General features: G+C 41.5%; 1 protein-coding gene across 3 annotated transcripts in view; it reads right to left on the reverse strand.

Moving 5' to 3' along the window:
- Nucleotides 1-574: 574 nt before the first annotated feature.
- The window catches only part of NDUFAF6 (NADH:ubiquinone oxidoreductase complex assembly factor 6), a 60,874-nt gene continuing 39,978 nt past the window's right edge, over nucleotides 575-21,470 (reverse strand). The window contains exons 8-10 of one of the 3 annotated variants that reach the window (XM_075828035.1): nucleotides 2,150-2,206; nucleotides 1,409-1,467; nucleotides 619-703 (exon numbers count right to left, since the gene is read on the reverse strand). In XM_075828035.1, the coding sequence (XP_075684150.1) occupies nucleotides 1,426-1,467; nucleotides 2,150-2,206 (99 nt within the window). In that variant the 3' untranslated portion in view covers nucleotides 619-703; nucleotides 1,409-1,425. The other 2 variants (XM_075828033.1, XM_075828034.1) reach the window with 2 other exon arrangements.

Consider the following 21,470-nt stretch of genomic DNA (forward strand, 5'->3'; position numbering starts at 1 on the left):
CAGAAGATTACTACCACTCCATGTTTGTCATCTCCTCACTCATAATCTGATAGAGTCAAACGATGGGCACCCTCCAATTTTGCCTCTGACACATGACCACCGGCAATGGGAAAGGCTTGTGGAAGCTGATGGCACTTTATTTACTGCTGGGGCCGGATATAAAGACATGACTTCTCTGTTGCTCGTCCCATTACAGCTGAATGGATGTAATGCTGAACTATACGGATGATGTGCGATACAATTCAAGGTTATTTAATACTGCAAAAGCACCACACACGCCATCAATCCGTGTAATGTAATCCTGTAAAGCAGAGGAGAAAAGCTGCCGGTTTGTAAGGACAGAAGAATGACATGATAAAAACAAAGGCGGCAAACCTGATTTTATGTACGAAGTGTTCGATTTTGTGTAAATCCCTGTAATGATTCTTTTAATCTGTGTCTTTATGCCTCTGGGGGGGGGGATCCTCCCGTTGAGTATTCTCCCTTTTTTGGATACGTTACTTTGAAATAACCCAAAAAGTTGATTGACCCCAAAAAAAAAAAGGCGGCAATTTTTTTTTTCGAAAAATGTATTTTAATACGTTTTCCTCCAGGTTTGAATATATAAAGACAATGGCAGCAATGGATCTCGCCTTTGTAAGCTGGGATGAAATATATTGAAATCTGACTTCCGGAGTCTTTTTAAATAACCGTTCAATGGAACCTGGAATATAAAATAAGATATTTATTAATATGCAAGTACAGCCAGGGGCCCTGGTACAGATTTTGCTTTGGGACACAGAAGATCATTTATAGTAAGGGGAACATTATTCCTTACAATATAGACTTCAGTTGCTGCAGAACCTCTTTCTGAAGAATAACAGAGTACTCTCTGCTCACCTTTGATTCATATGAAAAACCGTATCCTTTCCAAAAGAAGTGCCGCAGTGCCTCGTGTATTATGATGTTCTGCAGCAGCTGTGAGCAGTACTGTGTAAGGGTTTGTCCACACGTAACACAATTGCTGCAGAAAACTTCTGCAGCAATTCCGTGGAAACTAGCAGACAATCCGCTGCGGAAAAAAACACAACATTGCCTGCGTTTTTTACTGCAGAATATGGTGCGTATTTTTCTGCGTTTTTCACAATGTTGGGAGATGGTGAAATCTCCTCTGAAAAACGCAGCAACTCAGTCCACTTTCCACAGCAGGAATGGACTTGCTGCGGTACGAAAAATATGCACCGCAGGTCAATTTCTGCTCTGAATTATTACCCATTCTATGCCCCACATCAATGGAAAACTGAAAAATAGCCCTTTAAGGAAAACAAATTGTTCTAAAACGTGATTTCATGGTTGCACCCTTAGCATTTGCTTGACTTTCCACGCGAGTTCTGTCCCATTAACTATGTTGAAGAAGCAGAGACACAACCTCTGTAGAGGGGCCATTTAGGGGAGTGCTTGGGGTTGTGCTTTTTTTCCTCCCGGACCCTGGGGGAGAAATAGAAGAGCACTTTGATAATTCCACATCTGAAGATCAGGCAGGCTAGTCAAGCGATTCTGTACGGAACCGGCCCAAGTAACTAGGAACGACATTACTTCAGCGTTAACACTAATCTCATAAGTTGGTAACATTTGTATGGAGCCTCTATGTTCTCCTCAAGCTTTCAGTGGATCTCCTATGGTTTTCTCCCACACTTCAAAAACGAATAGATCGACCAAATAGAAGACCAAATAGCTGCAGAATATGCTCTCTCTATGTAACTACTAGGGATGGGAAATGCTACGTATGGGTTTGCAACAATACGATTTGCAAAGGAGCTTCATTTTTATTCTAGATGCATTCAAGAAAAAAATAAATGGTCTGGTGTTTCATGCGCTAGCCTTAGCATAAAAAAAGATTTCCCCACAATTAACATTAAAATCACCTATACACAGGATAGGTGATAAATGGATGATCGCTGGGGCCTCACCACTGGGACGCCTAAATCTCTAAAATGAGGGTCCCGAGCCCCGGTCTTCCTCACTGCATGATCTCCGTGAGGAGGATTTTGAATGGAGTGGCTGTCACGCACGTACGCTTCTGCACCATTTAATGTCAATGGAGCTGACAGACTAAAGCGCTCAGCTGTTTCCGTCATTCCCATAGAAAAATGTGATTCAAAATACTTACTGTGACATTGAAGGCAGGAAAAGCAGCTTTATGAACCTTGTTCTGAAAAGATCGAGCCTAAAGGAGAAAGTTTAGAATAAGGTAAGCACGGGGCGAATTGTCTTCTATGATGCTTAATGGCATTTAGGTTACAAATTTAACTCCTTAACGACCGCCCACTGTCTTTTGACGATAGGTGATGCAGGTGCTTAACCCCTTAAGGACGCAGCCTAGTTTTGGCCTTAAGGCTCAGAGCCCATTTTTCAAATCTGACATATTTCACTTTATGTGGTAATAACGTCGGAATGCTTAAACCTACCCAAGCGATTCTGAGATTGTTTTCTCGTGACACATTGGGCTTCATGTTCGTGGTAAAATTTGGTCGATATATTCAGTGTTTATTGGTAAAAAATTGCTAAATGTAGAGAAAATGTTGAAAAAATAGCATTTTTCAGAATTTAAATGCATCTGCTTGTAAAACAGACGGTTATACCACCCAAAATAGTTGCTAGTTCACATTTCCCATATGTCTACTTTAGATTGGCATCGTTTTTTGAACATTATTTTATTTTTCTTGGACGTTACAAGGCTTAGAACATAAACAGCAATTTCTCATATTTTTAAGAAAATTTCAAAAGCATTTTTTTTAAGGTACCTCTTGAGTTCTGAAGTGGCTTTGTGGGGCCTATGTATTAGAAACCCTGATAAAAGACCCCATTTTAAAAACTAGACCCCTCAAAGTATTCAAAACAGCATTTAGAAAGTTTTTTAACCCTTCAGGCATTTCACAGGAATTAAAGCAAAGTGGAGGTGAAATTTGCAAATTTCATTTTTCTTGCTGAATTTCAATTTTATTCATTTTTTTTTCTGTAACAAAGAAGGTTTTACCAGAGAAACACTACTAAATATGTATTGTCCAGATTCTGCAGTTTTTAGAAATGTCCCACATGTGGCCCTACTGCGCTCGTGGACTAAAACACAAGCCCTAGAAGCAAAGAAGCACCTAGTGCATTTTGAGTCCTCTTTTTTATTAGAATATATTTTAGGCAGCATGCCAGGTTTGAAAAGGTGTTGAGGTGCCAAAACAGTAGGAATACCCCAATAGTGACCCCATTTTGGAAACTACACCCCTCAAGGAATTCATTTATGGGTGTTGTGACCATTTTGACACCATAGTTTTTTCACAGAACTTATTTGAATTGGGCTGGGAATGAAAACAAAATTATTTTTGCAAATAATATGTCGTTTTGGCTGAAAATTTCTTATTTTCACAAGAAACAAAATACCCCATTCTGTTGCGCAATTTGTTCTGAGTGCCACAATACCCCATTTGTTGTGATAAACTGCCGTTTGGGCCCATGGGAGGGCTCAGAAGGAAAGGACCACCATTTGGCCTACTGGGGATTTTCTAGTGCGAAGTCATGTATGCAGAAGCCCCTGAGGTACCAGTACAGTTGAAACCCGCAAGAAGTGACCCCGTTTTAAAAACGACACCCTTAAGGCATTCATCTGGAGGTGTAGTGAGCATTTTGACCAGAGACCTACACCCCATAAACTGTAATGTGGGTTCTCCTGGGTACGGCAATACCCTACATGTGGCTGTTATCAGCTGCCTGGGCACACAGCAGGGCTCAGAGGGGAAAGACGAGGGGGGATAAGCTGTGCGGGGGGCGTCAGGGTAAGTAAAATTGGGGTAAATTATAAACCAAGGGATGTATGATACATTTTAAAACGCTCTTTCATACAGAGCTCTGGTTATTCGGGACACGTGTCACATTGATATATTGTGTCATCCCTTATAGCAGACTTTGCACCTCTTTTGACTTTTTCCCTTCTTGCCAGTTTGGGGAACTTCTCCTGGAAAGTGTTGCCGCCCTGGTACGATGCGTGTGGCCTCGCTTCCAGAAGTACTGGGTGCCCCCCCTTCTTGGTCCCTAAAGATTAGGTTCTTGATAATCACCTCTTGAAATTCAAGGAAAGTTCCCGTCTGGCCTGCACATCGACGTAGCACGTACGCATTGTACAATGCCATCTGTATGATGTGCACGGCCAGCTTCTTATACCACACCGCATGGCGCTGTAGGGCTTCAGGATTTGATCTTACAAGTCCATCCCTCCCATGTACCTATTGTAGTCCAGGATGCAGTCTGGTTTGGGGGGTGGCCTTTCCTTCATATATCCTAAACCTGTAGGTATACCCTGATGCACTCTCGCAGCTTATACATCTTCACGCCATACCTTGCCCTCTTACCCGGCAGGTACTCGCGGAATTGAACCCTCCCTTTAAAATGTACCAGGGACTCATCAATAGAAATACACGTCTCGGGGGTGAATGCTTGGGAAAACCGGGCACTGAAACGGTCTAATAGGGGTCTCCGTTTATACAAACGGTCAAAACTGGGGTCATCTCGGGGTGGGCACGGCTCATTATCAGTATAATGTAAGAAGCGAAGTATTGCCTCATTTATTTTATTTTTTTAGGTTCCAGTTCAGTTCTGAAGTTGCTTTGAGGGGCCTATATATTAGAAACCCCTATCAAACACCCCATTTTAGAAACTAGACTCCTCAAAGTATTCACAACAGCATTTAGAAAGTTTATGAACCCTTTAGGTGTTTCACAGAAATTTAGAGCAAAGTAGGTGTGAAATTTACTTTTTTTTTTGTCAGAAACCCCCTTTATACCATTTTTTTTACAACACAAAAGGATTTATCAGAGAAACGCAACTTAATACGTATTGCCCAGATTCTGCAGTTTTGAGAAATATCCCACATGTGGCCCTAGTGCGGTAATGGACTGAAGCGCCGGCCTCTGAAGCAAAGGAGCACCCAGTGGATTATGAGACCTCTTTTTTATTAGGCACCATGTCCGGTTTGAAGAGGTCTTGTGGTGCCAAAACATTGGAAACCAACCAAAAGTGACCCCATTTTGGACACTAAACCCCTTGAGGAATACACTGTAGTTTTCATGGGGTGCATGCGGCTTTTTGATCAGTTTTTATTCTATTTTTAGGTGGCGTGGTGACTAAAAAACAGCAATCCTACTATTGTTTTTTTATTCTTTTTTTTTTACAGCGTTCACCGTGCGCTATAAATGACATATTCACTTTATTCTGCGGGGCGATACGATTACGGCGATACCAGATGTTTATAGGTTTTTTTTATGTCTTATGGCGTTTGCACAATAAAATACGTTTTGTAAACAATCATTCACTTTTTGTGTTACCTTATTCTAAGCGCCAGAACTTTTTATTTTTCCATCAATAAAGCCGTGCGAGGACTTATTTTTTGCGTAACGAACTGTAGTTTCCATCAATACCATTTTTAGGTACATGCGACTTTTTGATCTCTTTTTATTCCATTTTTTGCGAGGTGAAGTGACCAAACAATTGTGATTCTGGGACGGTTTATTATTATTTTCTTTTACGGCGTTCACCGCGTGTGATAAATAACGACATCGTTTTGTAGTTCAGGCCGTTACGGACGCGGCGATACCAATTATGTATAGTTTATTTGTTTGTTTATATATTTTTATTAATAATAAATGACTGATAAGGGAAAAGGGGGGATTTTTACTTTTAATACTTTTAAATCATTTATTTTCTTATTTTTACACATCTTTTTTTAACTTTTTTACTTTGTCCCACTAAGGGACTTGAGGGCAGGAGGCCCTGATCGCTATTCTAATACACTGCACTACATGCGTAGTGCAGTGTATTAGAACTGTCAGCTACTCACTGACAGCAAGCATAGTGGGTCCTGACGTTGTCAGGACCCACTAGGCTTCAGTCTATGGCATAGCCGGACGCCACTGTTTGGTGTCCGGTTGCCATAGTCACCATCGCCGGCCGCTATCGTGTAGCAGGCCGGCGATGGCAGCTTAACCCCTAAAAAGCCGCGATCTCTATAGAACGCGGCTTTTAAGGGGTTAATCAGCGGGGACACAGCGATCGGTCCCCGCTGTAGGAGCTGTGACAGCTGCTGAACAAGACAGCAGCTGTCACAGCTCCTGTATGTGTCGGGAGGACGGCCGAAACGGCCGTTACTCCCGAGACGTACTATTCCGTCATGGAGCGCGAACAGGGCGCTTTCCATGACGTAATAGTATGTCACTGAGCGTTAAGGGGTTAATCTACAGCGACGTCTTTTGGTGTCGCTGTAGAAGAGGCTGATGAGCGCTCATCCTCTAAGCAGGAGCTGTAACTAACAGCTCCTGATCTTAGAGAAGCCTCCTGAACACAGCTGGGGTCGTAAAACAGTCTGTGACCGCGGCATGATCAAAGGGCACTCCCTTTTTGATCTTGTCATCGGAAACCCGGTGACGTGATCAAAGACTGGAGGAATCCCTCTGCAGTCAGCCCTGGGGACCTACAAAGGACCCCAGGGCTGTCTGTTCAGTTTGCCTGCTGTTAGAGCACACTATGTGCTGCCCTAACAGCAGCCTGTGTCATAGTGACACAGAAGATCATTTATTCGCATACAAGAGAATACTAATACACAAGTAAAAAATAGAGTTGTGAATAAAGTTATCCCTTAATGGGATTAAAAAATAAAAATATCCCCAATAAAAGGTCATTATTTTGCATAAAATATATTTTATTGCCCTTACATTAGATTTCAAAAAACTACACATATTAGGTATCTACATGATCATAACAACCTGTTAAATTAATTATGCAGGTTATTTAGTGTGAAACATGAACGGAATAAAAAACAAACAAGAAAAACTATTGCGAGAATCGCTTTTTCCTATAGTCACACCGTAAAAATTAATTTTTCCTACCCTCAAACTGCGGGGGGAAAAATACTATTTCCCCCACATAAAACAAGGCCTCATACAGCCACGTCAATGGAAAAATAAAAAAGTTATGGCTGCTGAAATGCAGAGAGGCAAAAACAGACAAATTAAGCTGGCCATTAAGGCCTTTTCAGGCCCGGTCATTAAGGGGTTAATACAGGTAGAGATTAAAGAGTAACTGCACTTTCTGCAAACTTTTGATATGTCAGAGATATGAAAAGTTTGGATTTGTGGGGGTCCGGGTGCTGAGACCCTGAAATGAAGTGGAGCGTCCTGCTCCTTCGGCTGTGATCGGAGCTCCTTGTTAGGCTGACGACTGCTCACAGAGAACGTCTATGTAAGCCGTCTTCAGCCTGACAGGTAGCGCAGATCACAGCCAAAGGTGCAGGGCGCTCCGCATCATTTCAGGGTCTCAGCACCCGGACCCCCACCAATCCAAACTTTTGATATGTCTCTATAAAGGCAGAAAGTGCAGATACTCTTTAAAGGCTATGTACACCTTTGAAATACACATTTTTATTACAAATAAAAAAAAACTATCAGTGTGTTTTGTGCAACTTAGAATAGGCCATCAATATTAGATTGGTGGGGGCCCGACTCCCGGCATTCCCGCTGATCAGCTGTATTAAGGGGCTACGGTGCTTGTATGAGTGCAGCAGCTTCTTCGTTGTTCACATAGGGTTCATTCCGGTATGTACGTACTTACACATCGGACAATGTTGTAATACCTCGATTAGCGGCTACGAAAGCAATGGCGTGTTAAAGTATGAACAGGAATTAACCCTATGTAAAACAATACAGAGGACACAGCATTCGTACGAGCACCCCGGCCCCTTCAAACAGACGATCTGCGGGGGTGCCGAGACTCAAACCTTCACTGATCTCACATTGAAGGCCTATACTAAGGATAGGCCATCAATTTTAAAACCCTGAATTACCCAGTTAAATGAGATTTTATACATGGCCCCAAACTGGTATTAAATCGGAGCAAAAAAACAAAACCTATTTTGTATATTTTGCTACATGCATTCAAATAGTGGTCTCTCGGGCTGGAAGTCAAGCGGTTACTAGGAAACTCAAATTCCCTGAAGAATACCATGAAAAGATGCTTCAAAAAGAGACGAAAACAGATTCTGCAAATTACACTAGAAGTTTGCATTGACATTTGCCGTGGGATAAGGCCTCATTTACACGAGCGTATGAGTTTTGCGCACGCCAAAAAACGCAGCGTTTGGCGTGCGCAAAAGGCACTTGACAGCTCCGTGTGTCATCAGTGTATGATGCGCGGCTGCGTGATTTTCGTGCAGCCGCCATCATAGAGATGAGGCTAGTCGACGTCCGTCACTGTCCAGGGTGCTGAAAGAGCTAACTGATCGGCAGTAACTCTTTCAGCACCCTCGACAGTGAATTCCGATCACTATATACACCAACCTGTGAATAAAAAAAAAAAAAAGACGTTCACACTTACCATGAACTTCCTGCTTCCTCCAGTCCGGTCTCCCGGCCGTTGCCTTGGTGACGCGTCCCTCTCTTGTCATCCGGCCCCACCTCCCAGGATGACGCGGCAGTCCATGTGACCGCTGCAGCCTGTGATTGGCTGCAGCCTGTGCTTGGCCTGTGATTGGCTGCAGCTGTGACTTGGACTGAATTGTCATCCCGGGAGGTCAGACTGGAGGAAGAAGCCGGGAGTTATCGGTAAGTCAGAACTTCTGGTTTTTTTTTTTACACGTACATGTATATTGTGATCGGAAGTCACTGTTCAGGGTGCTGAACCAGTTTAACTCTTTCAGCACCGTGGACAGTGACTGTCTCCTGACGTCGCGTACCGGAAAATTTTTTGCCGGGTTCGGTCAAAACGAGTTCGGCCGAACCCGGTGAAGTTCGGTGCGCTCATCTCTAATTTGACACTCCGTTTGGATGTTTGTAAACAGAAAAGCACGTGGTGCTTTTCGGTTTACATTCATCCTTTTGACAGCTCTTGCGCGAATCACGCAGTTCGCACGGAAGTGCTTCCGTGCGGCATGCGTGGTTTTCACGCACCCATTGACTTCAATGGGTGCGTGATGCGTGAAAAACGCACGATTATAGAACATGTCGTAAGTTTTACGCAACACACTCGCGCTGCGCAAAAATCACGCATGGTCTGCACTGCCCCATAGAGTAATATAGGTGCGTACGACACGCGTGAAAAGCACGCGCGTATATTACGCTCGTGTAAATGAGGCCTAAGTCTGTACAGAGATTGTATAGAAGGAGATCATTTTGAGTTAATAGAGGGGAGTTACTCATTCATTACTTCCATCTATTAGCCAATAAGGAGAGCAGCTACAAAGAGCGTCTCTGGAGGACCCAACACTTCCATGCCTCACACAGACAGGTCATTGATTTCAATGAGCACCATGTAATGCTGAATTTGGCCTGTGGTGGTGCTGCAGGGGAACTTAACACTGGCTGCTCCATCAATGGGAGAACCTGTGATCAGCTTATTTTTGGGGGATGTTTTTTACAAAAATGTATTGTCAAAACTAGACAACACCTGGCTTCTACTAATAATAAAACTGGGATACTAAACCGCACTTGATAAGACAATATTGGGGATAAAAACAGCAATTAACGGCAACGTAAGAATAAAGACATTTTCATTCTGCACAGCAGGAATCTGCTAACGAACAGATCAAGGTTAGCTGCTCATCTATACATCACCGCAAGCTAGGGTGAAAGTGCAGATGAAGGCGATCAAACGGAATCACATCGGAAATTAGCAGCATATTATTGTGTGAAGGATGAATGAATCCTCAAATACTCTGCAGTGAAGACCTTAACATGTGTCTCCCATCCACAAGTGTATAGAACATATGTCATAGACGTGGCCTCTGATAAGAGCGTCCATTACCTCCAACACCACACATTTACTGCAAATCTTTTTACTCAACGCAAACAATATCTTTCATTCTAGATATCAGAGGGGCAGAACCACAGCTTTTCTCTTTCATTAGTCATAGCGCTGACAATCAGCCGCTATATACAATACAGACTTATTTACTGCAGATGGAGGATTGGAAAGAGAAATGGCAAATAAAAAGGTTAATGTGGATAAATGTAAGGTTATAAACTCGGGCCAAGGAAATCTTCAATTATGCATTAAATGGTAAAACAGGGTAAAACTGCTACTGAAAAAGAGGTAGGAGACTGTCATACATTAGTATTGCAGTATATCGTGCAAGCGATCCAACGATCGCTGGTTCAAGTCCCTTAGGGGACAAGTAAAAAAAAAAGTGAAAAACAGTTAAAAAAAAAAATATTTAAAAAGTATTTTTTTTTTTTAAATAAATAAATAAAAAATGAAAGCGTAAAAAAAACAAAACAACCTTTTCCCACTTACCGTGCCGTTTATATCGCACGGTGAATGCCGTAAAAACAAAACCCACTAAAAGATCGAGGAATTGCTGTTTTTTTCCTATTCCACCCCACAAATATTTTTTCCTCAGTTTCCCACTACATTAAAGGACCAGTGTCACGAAAAAATAATTTTTTAGATCAATTTGCTTTTAGTGTTTTATTTAAAAAAAATTATTTGTGTGTTTGTGTTTTACTTTTTTTTATTTTTTCACTTTCTCTTCCCTATGGGGGCTGCCATTTTTTTTTCCATCTCTGTATGTGTCGATTAACGACACATACAGACATGGAATACGGCACATACAGTCCCATAGTGAATGCGAACGGGGTCCGTTCCATCCACTATGCTGTACGCCGTCTGTGTGGGAACGGCGCATGCGCCACTCCCACACATTCCAAATTGTGCGACGTCCGGTGCCATTTTCTTGTGGACCGGAAGTCGCGGCCGGACAGTAAGATTACTACTTCCGGTCGCGGCTTCCGGACTTGTGCACTTGGAGCGGAGGTAGCAGACGGAGCGGACGGACCGGAGGGAGCGGCGGCGGCAGGAGCAGGTAAGTTAGGTCTGTGTATGTACGTGTTTTACTGTGTTTACTACTGTATGTTAACCTACTACACTGTGTGTTAGCTCAAAAAATGGCGACACACACTGTAGGAGGTTTGACCGTTCAATCCCCTCGTTTCTCCCGGCACTAGCCAGGATAAAGGAGGGGGGATTCTGAGAGCTCACTAGAGCGAGGGATTTTTCTCAAATTTTGCAGCATAAAGCAATGTGGTTGCTTTACCACATGCAATGCTGCAATTTTGGGAATTGCGCCATCTAGTGACCAGCGCTGGGAAATATTATAAATTAGAATCTAATTTATAATATTTCCTGACTCGTGAAAAAATTAAAAAAATTAGAACAATGTTTAATCACCTATACACTAACTGTTTAACTAGCGACACATTCCCTTTAAATTGTACAATAAATGGTGCCGTGAAAATCTACAACTGGTCCCGCAAAAACAAGCCAGAATACGGCAATTTTGATGGAAAAAAAAGTTATGGCTTTTGGGAGGTGGGAAGGAAAAAGCGAAAGTGAAAAACTGGTTACAGCGGAAAGGGGTTAAAAAAAATTATATTTTTTTTAGAAAACAAAAAAAAATTCACTATTACTGTAGTACATGGTTTTGACTGACCGTGCAGAGTTTGGAACTGCAAAAAAAAATTTTTGGGCAAAACTATAAACAAATACCTCACTAGGAGTTCCCTGCACCATTGGTTATGATTGACGCTCCCTGTCCCGCATTGGTGAAAATTGAGAAAAGTGTAGTTACGATTAAAAATACATAAATTTATCAAATTACAAACAGGGGGGGGGGGTGACGAACGACACAAAACTGCTGATCTGGATTTAATTAGCACTGTTGTCAGATACAGCTACCATAACTACATATTTACGTTCAGAGCTAACAAACAACAGATGATCAGCCCGATTGTGTCGGTACTCGGACAATGCCCAAAAGGTAATTAGATATGAACACTACCCAATTCAAGCCACCTGACTTCTAAAGTTATAAACACCCGAGAACCCTACACAATCAATAAAGACAAAGGTTTGTTTTTTTTAACTCAATAAAATATTTGCATAAAAAGATCAACCAAACCAACATGGTCAGCAGAAACATGCACCAAGATGGTACCAACAGAGAAGATAAAATAATTTAAAAAAATGACAGCTTAAGAGGGAACTCCCCACCAGCATTTCACCTATTAAACCAGCAATACTTGGTGGAAGTGGGTGAAAAATAATTTTTATGCAACCTATAATTATCTTCTAAGTCGGCTCTGTACTATTAGCATTCCATCTTTTAGTGTTCCCGCGCCGTATGCTAATGAGTCATATATTCGTTCCTCAAGCCTTTCCGAGTTTACCCCGCATCTTTACATTTGATTGACAGCTCCTCGCTTCCCTCCAGCACACATGAAATCTCGCTCCTGCACATCGATGTCCTGTTTTGTTGCATGCGCACAAAAGGACATCATAGCGGCGCATGCGCAGTAACTAGATTGGAGGCCCGGACGAAGCAGGGAAGGGTATTGGAATATACATGACGGGCGCAATTCGGCATTCAGGGCGGGCATAAGAACAGGGACGAACAAGACTGACAGATAATTACCATAAAAGGCGTGAACCGTTTGCAGCCGTTAATTATAGTTGGAGGAGTTTAGGAGAGGGGATAGCGGCAATGAACTTTTGACAGCAGCGGACAGTGAGGGGTGAATAGAGTTCAATAGGTGAAATGCTGGTGACAGATTCCCTCTAACCCCTTCCCGACATTTGACGTATCCATACGCCAAAGTCAGGTAGGGGGAAGTATGGAGCGGGCTCACGCTGTGAGCTCGCTCCATACGATGAGGGTGTCGGCTGTATGTTACAGCTGACACTTTAGAGTAACTAGCGGGATCGCGCTCGAGCGCGATCCCACTGGTTTAACTCATTAAATGCCGCGGTCAATACTGACCGCAGCATTGAAATCGTCAGAAAGAGGGGGGCGACCCCCTCTAACAGCTCATCGCCCCCCCCGCAACGCAATCGCGGGGGGGCGATAGTTGCTATGGCTGCCTGGGGGCTTAATGAATGCCCCCAGGTCCGCCATCTTTGTTCACCTATTAAGCCCATTTCCCCCCCTAGAGCATAGTAAAAAAATAAAAAAATAAATAAAACATAATTGGTATTTCCACGTCCGTAAAAGTCTGAACTATTATAATATATCGTTATTTAACCTGCACGGTGAAAGCCGTAAAAAAAAAAAAAAAATTGTAAACGCCAGAATGTCTATTTGTTGGTCACCTAATCTCCCACAAAAAAGGAAATAAAAGTGATCAAACCGTCGCATTTACACCAAAATGGTATTATTAAAAACTGCAGCTTGTGCCGCAAAAAATAAGCCCTCATACCGCTTAATCAACGGAAAAATAAAAAAAGTTGGGGCTCGCGGAATTTGGCGACGCAAAATAAATTTTCTTTTTTACAATTAGGTTTTTACATGTAAAAGTAGTAAAATATAGACAAAAACGATATATATATATGGTATCTCCGTAACCGTATTGACCCACAGAATAAAGTTAACATGTTGTTTTAATTGCACAGTGAATTCCGTAAAAACAGCGCGCAAAAAACCATGGAGGAATCGCTGTTTTTTTCATTTTCTACCCCACAAATAATTTTTTTCCCTGTTTCCTAGTACATTATACGGCAAAATAAATGGTGCTAGGAAAAACTACAACTCGTCCCGCAAAAATCAAGCCCTCAGAGTACTATATCGACGGAAAAATAAAGACGTTATGGCTTCTGGAATGTGGGGAGGAAAAAACGAAAATGAAAATCTGAAAGTTGTTTACGACGGGAAGGGGTTAAAGAGATCATGAGCTAATGCTCCTGCTGAAGAGGTGGCAGGTGGACCTGTGGAAGGTCTGTCAGGTGGATCGTGTCCCTGATGATGCCCTTGGTAGGGGTATGCAACGTGCCCCGGATAACTTGGGCCGCTTGCTGAGGGGCCATAATAATCAGGACGAACATTCATCCCCCTATCCTGGCTAAAAAAGGCTAGGTGATAACTTGTACTGGTGCCTGTATTGTGGGGTCCGGGTAGGTGGAGGGCCAAGAGTGACCAGGGTAGGTAGTGGCGCTTCACTATCTATGGGCTCTTCGTTGTGGAGACACCACAAGTCTATTGCCCGGAAGATGGCCCTCGGATCATTAGGTGGCAGTGATGCCAGAAGCATCACGATCATTGCTCCCTGAACAAGAAGGCAACGTTCTGGAGGTAGCTGAGTCAAATGCAGGGTGAGGCTCCGTGGGAAGGTCCCTTCTGGATTCTCAGATGTGCTCCTGTTGAGATACTCTAGGACTCTAGAATCGATAAGAGCCCTGTTGTCCTGTACCACAGCAGCCATGTGACTGTGTCAGGAAGTGGTTCTTGGAGCTACATATGAAGCAACCCTGGTTGAAGTGGATGGCTCTGAAATGTCCTCGGTTGTCACCACGGGAGAGATGCTACTGGTGTTACGCTCGGCTTCTGGCTCCTCAAGTTGTTGGCATCAGAGTCCACTTCCTCTGCCTTTTCTAGATTGTCCCTTGCCCTTGTTCAGAAAATGAAATTTAATATGAAATTAAATTTTGTACTAGAAAAATCTGTTGCGCATACTAGGCCTTGCGTCATAAATGGATGTCCTATCCTCATAAAAAGCCATCCATATCGGATTGTTGGGGAACCAACAACATGCACCAACTACGATCAGCTGTATTGACGCAGCTTCCACTTTTTCCCCTTCATAGTTTTTATCTGCTTATACTGTGAATCGCTGACACACTTGTAGTGGCGGTTCACAGAAGTCTGTACCGTGAATTGCCGATATGCGTGTGTGTGCAATTGACATTACAAGCAGGTAAAAAGAATTAAGGGGAAGTGGGCCTCGTACAACCGCCGTGGCCATAAATAAAAAAGAAAAAAAGAAAAAAGGAAATCTACCTATGATAGGCCAATCATTTCTTATGGACAACCTCTTGTCCATAGTGGGATCAGGAAATGTGGCATAACGTCATTTGAGAATTAAAATATTTTTACACCATAGTACTAGCCCTGCAATACATCATGACGATAGTTTCATTGCAGTCACGGATAAATTATTATTTTATTTTTTTAAAGAATTACAATACTGTTAAGAAAAGCGCAAAAATCAGAAAAAAATAAATTTAAAAAAAACCCAAACAAATAAAAACAAAACAAAACAATAACTTACAGACGAAGTTCCAGCACATCTCTCAGTTACATGAGCTGCTGCGAGAACATACAGTATGTGCCCGCTTTTTTAGATGGAGCCTCACTGCTCATATACATAGTATCAGTATTGTGAGGCTAGACATGGACCGCACATCCACTTGTTATACTTTGATCTATAGCTGCTGGGCAAAAACTTATAAACATGAACAAGAGGTTCTTTGTTAATATTTTGATCAAATTGTATAAGCCCACTTGCCACTTCAAAGCGACCTCTGTTAAAGTGGGTCCCTACTCTATTGGTTGCAGCACCGCATAGCGGTCACTGCCACACCGCAGAGAGAGCAACCCAGTGGCCTAAAAACACCCATGCTCCCAGGCCACGCCAAGCCTTCTTGGCTCTGAGGCACGTCCCCCTAGAAGTGCAGAACTACAGCAACAGACACCACCCCATAGTACCACAACATGTGAACAGATTGAATAAGCTCATGTCATGTACTGATTTTGTAACAAGATGAATAATTTCAGAACTTTTTCCACCTTTAATGGCACCCACAATCTGTACAATTCCATTGAAAAACAAACAAACCTTCTAGTGTGGAAAAATAAAAAACAAAAATAATGTGGTTGCGTAAATATGCACACCCTTAAAGTCAAAAGGGTCATTCGACAAAAGTATTCGTTTATGACAGTATTCAGTATTTTTGGGTAGAAGTCTATCAGCATGGCACATCTTGACTTGGCAATTGTTGCCCACTCTTCCTTGCAAAAACGCTCCAAATCTGTCAGATTGCGAGGGCATCTCCTGTGTACAGCCCTCTTCAGGTCACCCCACAGATTTTCAATGGGATTAAGGTCTGGGCTCTGCCTGGGCCATTCCAAAACGTTGATTTTATTCTGGTGAAGCCAATTCATCTTCAGCTTTTGAGCAGAGGCCTGCAGGTTTTGTGCCAATCTTGAGTGATATTTGGAACTGTTCAGAATTCCCTCCACCTTGACTAAAGCCCCAGTTCCAGCTGCAGAAAAATAACCCCAAACTATAATGCTGCCCCCACCATGCTCCATAATGCTGCCTCCACCATGCTCCATAAGGCTGCCTCCACCATGCTCCATAAGGCTGCCTCCACCATGCTCCATAAGGCTGCCTCCACCATGCTCCATAAGGCTGCCTCCACCATGCTCCATAAGGCTGCCTCCACCATGCTCCATAAGGCTGCCTCCACCATGCTCCATAAGGCTGCCTCCACCATGCTTCACTGTGGTCTATGGTGTTCTTTTGGCGATGTGCAGTGTTGGCTTTGCGACAAACATACCTTTTGGAATTATGGCCAAAAAGTTCAACCTTGGTCTCATCAGAGCATAACACATTTTCCCACATGCTTTCGGCAGACTTGATGTAGGTCATTGAAAACATAGCCAGGCTTGGATGTTTTTCTTTGTTAGAAAAGGCTTCCGTCTTGCCACCCTACCCCACAGCCCAGACACATGACGAAAACGGGAGATTGTTGTCACATGCACTAAATAACCAGTACCTGCCAGAAAGCTCCTTTAATGTTGCTGTAGGCCTGAAAATGTCAGGAAAATCCCAATAGAACAGCTGAACTTTATATGGGGTTACTCAGAATCACTTTCAATAATGGCAGCTGTGTACCGACTACTATTTAACATGAGTTTAAATGTGATTGGCTAATTCTGAACACAACCACATCCCCAATTATAAGAGGGTGTTCACACTTATGCAACCACATTATTTTTGTTTTTTATTTTTCTCCTATAAACAATTTTTTTTGTTTTTCAATACAATTGTACAGATTATGGGTCACATTAAAGGTGGAAAAAGTTCCGAAATGATTCATCTTGTACTGATTTTGTAACATGACAAAAACTGGCTTTTTAACAGGGGTGTGTAGACTTTTTATATCCACTGTATATATAGGGTGTTCTTAATCTGGAGAGTCGACGCAAAAAACGTACCGCACACCGATGCCTTCCGTGCACGGTCCGTTATTTTGACGGACCCATAGGCTACAATGGGCGAGACGGAAGAGCCAAAACAGACAAGAGTTGGATATGTTCTATTATTAGCGGAACAGACACACGGATCCGCAAAAATAACGGAAGTGTGCATGGTCCCGTAGAAATGAATGGATCAGTGTGCAATCCGTAAAAAAAAAAAAAACGGATAGCACATTGAAGAAAATCACTGAAGTGTGCTTGGGGCCTAAACGTTAATCTAGGAGTCGTACAAATAAGGCAATACCAAATACATATAGTTGTTTTGAAGTTTAACCACTTTTGCACAAGAACACGTTTTATCAGGCGGCAACGTACACTATTGCATTGAAGCCATGATAGCAGGTAATTTACATAAAATGGGCAAATGTATTCATAACCGGGAGCGTTGCAAACTCCATACATGCTGCACCTTTGCATTTATAACTTTGATCTTTTTCCTTTAATACTAATAACTGATCTTTTTTCCTTTGATACTACCCACCGAGACATCTGATAATTCCTCTTAAGTTTTTGTTTCCCTAAGTTTGGTTTTAGAGTCCTACTTTTCGAGTTCATTTACTATGGAACGATATGACTGTAGGTTTCGTTCTAACCCCAAATGTCATAATTTGCCATGTCTGCCGTTCCTTATTTTTCTGTTAGATTGAATATGTACTTGAAACGGTTACGATATTTTTGATATGTGAGAACTACACATGAAATTGTGGGAAGAGTTGCAGTTTTTATTGGTACCATATTGGGGTAGTGTAAGTGTGGGGTGACATTCTTGTATAAATTATTAATAGACCCTGATTGTAAAGCTTTTCAGGGCATATGCAGGGATATATTTTTTCCCCTCTACATTGCTTTAATTCCTGTGAAATGCCTAAAGGGTTAAGAAACTTTCTTAATGCTGTTTTGAAAACTTTGAGGGGTTAGTTTTCAAAATTGGGTGATTTATGGGGACTTTCTACTATATAAGGCCCTCAAAGCCACTTCACAATGGAACTGGCCCCTGTAAAAATAGCCTTTTGAAATTTTCTTGAAAATGTGAGGAATTGCTGCTAAAGTTCTAAGCCTTGTAACGTCCTAGAAAAATAAAAGGTCTTTTAAAAAACAATGCCAACATTAAGTAGACATATGGGAAATGTTAACTAGTAACTATTTTGTGTGGTATTACTATCGGTTTTACAAGCAAATACATTTAAATTTAGAAAAATGATAATTTTTGCAAATTTTCTCTGAATTTTGGAGGTTTTCACAAATAAATACTGAATATATCGACAAATTTTACCACCAACATAAAGTACATTGTGTCAAGAGAAAACAATCTCAGAATCGCTCGGATACATAAATGCATTCCAGAGTTATTACCACATAAAGGGACACGTCAGATTTGCAAAAATTGGCTGTGTCCTTAAGGCCAAAACAGGCTGTGTCCTTAACCCCTTCAGGACCCAGCCGATTTTTTCAAATCTGACGTGTTACTTTATGTGGTAATAAAGTTGGAATGCTTTTACCTATCCAAGCGATTCGGAGATTGTTTTCTTGTGACATGTTGTACTTTATGTTAGTGAAAAAATTTGGTCGATAATTTTGGTATTTATTTCTGAAAAAGACCAAAATGTAGAAAAAATGTGCAAAAATTTGCATTTTCTAAATTTAAACGTATCTACTTGTAAAACAGATAGTAATACCACACAAAATAGTTACTAGTTAACATCCCCCATATGTCTACTTTAGGTTTGCATCGTTTTTTGAACGTCCTTTTATTTTTCTAGGACGTTACAAGGCTTAGAACTTTAGCAGCAATTTCTCATATTTTAAAAAAAAAATCAAAAAGCCATTTTTTCAGGGACCAGTTTAGTTCTGAAGTGCCTTTGAGGGCCTTATATATTAGAAAATCCCCAGAAGTCACCCCATTTTGAAAACTGCACCCCTCAAGGTATTCAAACCAACATTCACAAAGTGTTTTAACCCTTAAGGCGTTTCACAGGAATTAAAGCAAAGTAGAGGTGAAATTTACAAATGTAATTTTTTTTGCCGAAATTCATTTTTAATTAAAAAAATTTTGCAACACAGAAGGTTTTACCAGAGAAATGCAACTCAATATTTATTGCCCAGATTCTGAAGTTTTTAGAAATATCCCACATGTGGCCCTAGTATGGTAATGGACCGAAACACCGGCCTCAGAAGCAAAGGACCACCCAGTGGATTTTGGGCCTCCTTTTTTTTTTTTTAGAATATATTTTAGGCACCTTGTCAGGTTTGAAGAGGTATTGTGGTGCCAAACAGTGGAAACACCCCAAAAGTTACCCCATTTTGGAAACTACACCTCTCAAGGAATTTATCTAGGGGTATAGTTAGCATTTTGACCACACAGGTTTTTCGCTAAATAGATTGGAATTAGTCTGTAAAAATGAAAATCAACTTTTTTTTCTGAAAAAACAGACATTTTTAATATTTACAAGGAATAATGAAGAAAATGCACCCCAACATTTGTAAAGCAATGTCTCCCGATTTCGGCAATATCCCATATGTGATAATAAACTGCTGATTGGACCCACGGCAGGGCTCAGAAGGAAAGGCGCGCCATTTGGATTTTGGAGCAGGGATTTTGCTGGATTGTTTTTCGGTGCCATGCCGCGTTTGCAACGCCCTGGAGGGACCAAAACAGTGGAAACCCCCCAAGTTACCCCATTTTGGAAACACCTGTCAAGGAATTTTTCTAGGGGTTTAGTGAGCATTTAGACCCCACGGGTCTTTTGCAGAATTTATTAGAATTGGGTCGTGAAAATGAATATCACAATTGTTTTCCACTAAAATGTTGAATTTTCTCATTTTCACAAGGGATAAAAGGAGAAAAAAAATAAAATAATTTTTGTAAAGCAATTTCTCCCGAGTATGGAAATAGCCCACATGTGTTCAAAAGTTTTTTTCATTAGAAATGAATTGACCCTTTCAGGACTGAGCCATTTTTTTGTTTCTTATTTTCGTTTTTCACTCCCTGCCTTCCAAGAAGCATAACTTTTTTCTTTTTCCGTCAGTAGAGTGATGTGAGGGCTTATTTCTTGCGGGAGGAATTGTAGAATGTACTGGGAAACTGAAAAAAATAGGAAAAAAAAAAAATAGGAAAAAAAATCTGATTCAATTTTATGGGGTTTTCATTTTTACAGCTTTCGCCATGCGATAAAAACGAAAACTACAGCGATTTTGGCGGTTTCAATTATTTAAGTTTTGTACGGTTTTCACGGAGCGAGTTAAATAATGGCATATTGTAATAGTTCGGCCTTTTACGGACGTAGCGATACCAATTTTGTTTATTTTTTTACATTACTTTAGAAGAAAAATGAGAAATGGTTTTGTTTTTTTAACTTTTAACTTTTTTCTTTCTCACTACTAATAACTTTAATTCTTCTACACATTTTATTAGTCCCCTCAGGGGACTTGAACCAGCGATCATTGGATCGCTGGTACAATATACTGCAATACTAATGTATTGCAGTATATTGTTATTTTTACAGGCTTCTGTAACCGCACGATCGCTGTTCCTGTCCGTTAGTCCTGGGTGTCAGCTGTAATACACAGCCGACACCCGCAACGTATGGAGCGGGCTCAGCATGTGAGCCCGCTCCATACATCAACCCCCGCACCATGACGTGCTATTAAGTCATAGTGCACAAAGGAGTTAATGCACAGCGGATGGTGTGAATATTGCAATTTTCCACTGATATGCCATTTTAGTGCATAATATGTTGTGCCCAGTTTGTGCCACTGAAGACAAATACCTCAAAGCGTTAAGCGGGTTCTCTCGGGTATGGCGATGCCATATATGTGGGTGCAAACTGCCGTTTGGTCACGCTGCAGGGCTCAGAAGAGAGGGAGCGCCATTTTGCTTTTGAAGCGCAGATTTTGCTTGGCAGTTCTGTTTGGGGTTTTGCTGGTATTTCAGTTTATAATGTGGGGGCATTGTTAATCTGTGCGGAGAACATCAGGGCATAATAAGAGGGTATAATAATGCGGTAAATAAATAATAATTCATAGATATGTGGCCGATGTCGCACTGATAAATGGCGCCTGATCTTATCCGCTTTTGGAACACATTTTTCATCGCCATATTCTGAGAGCCAGAACTTTTTATTTTTTTCACCACCGGAGCTGTGTGAGGGCTTATTTGTTGCGGGACAATCTGTAGTTTTCATTGGTACCATTTTGGGGTACATCCGATATTTTTGATCACTTTTTATAAAAATTTTTTGCAAGCCGGGTGACCATAAACAAGCAATTCTGACAATGTTTTTTAGTTTATTTTTTGCAGCGTTCACCGTGCCCTATAAATGACAATTTTACTTTATTATGCGGGTCAGCACGATTACGGCGATACCATATG

Source organism: Rhinoderma darwinii, chromosome 5 (assembly GCF_050947455.1).
Source record: "Rhinoderma darwinii isolate aRhiDar2 chromosome 5, aRhiDar2.hap1, whole genome shotgun sequence".
Lineage (NCBI taxonomy): Eukaryota > Metazoa > Chordata > Amphibia > Anura > Rhinodermatidae > Rhinoderma > Rhinoderma darwinii.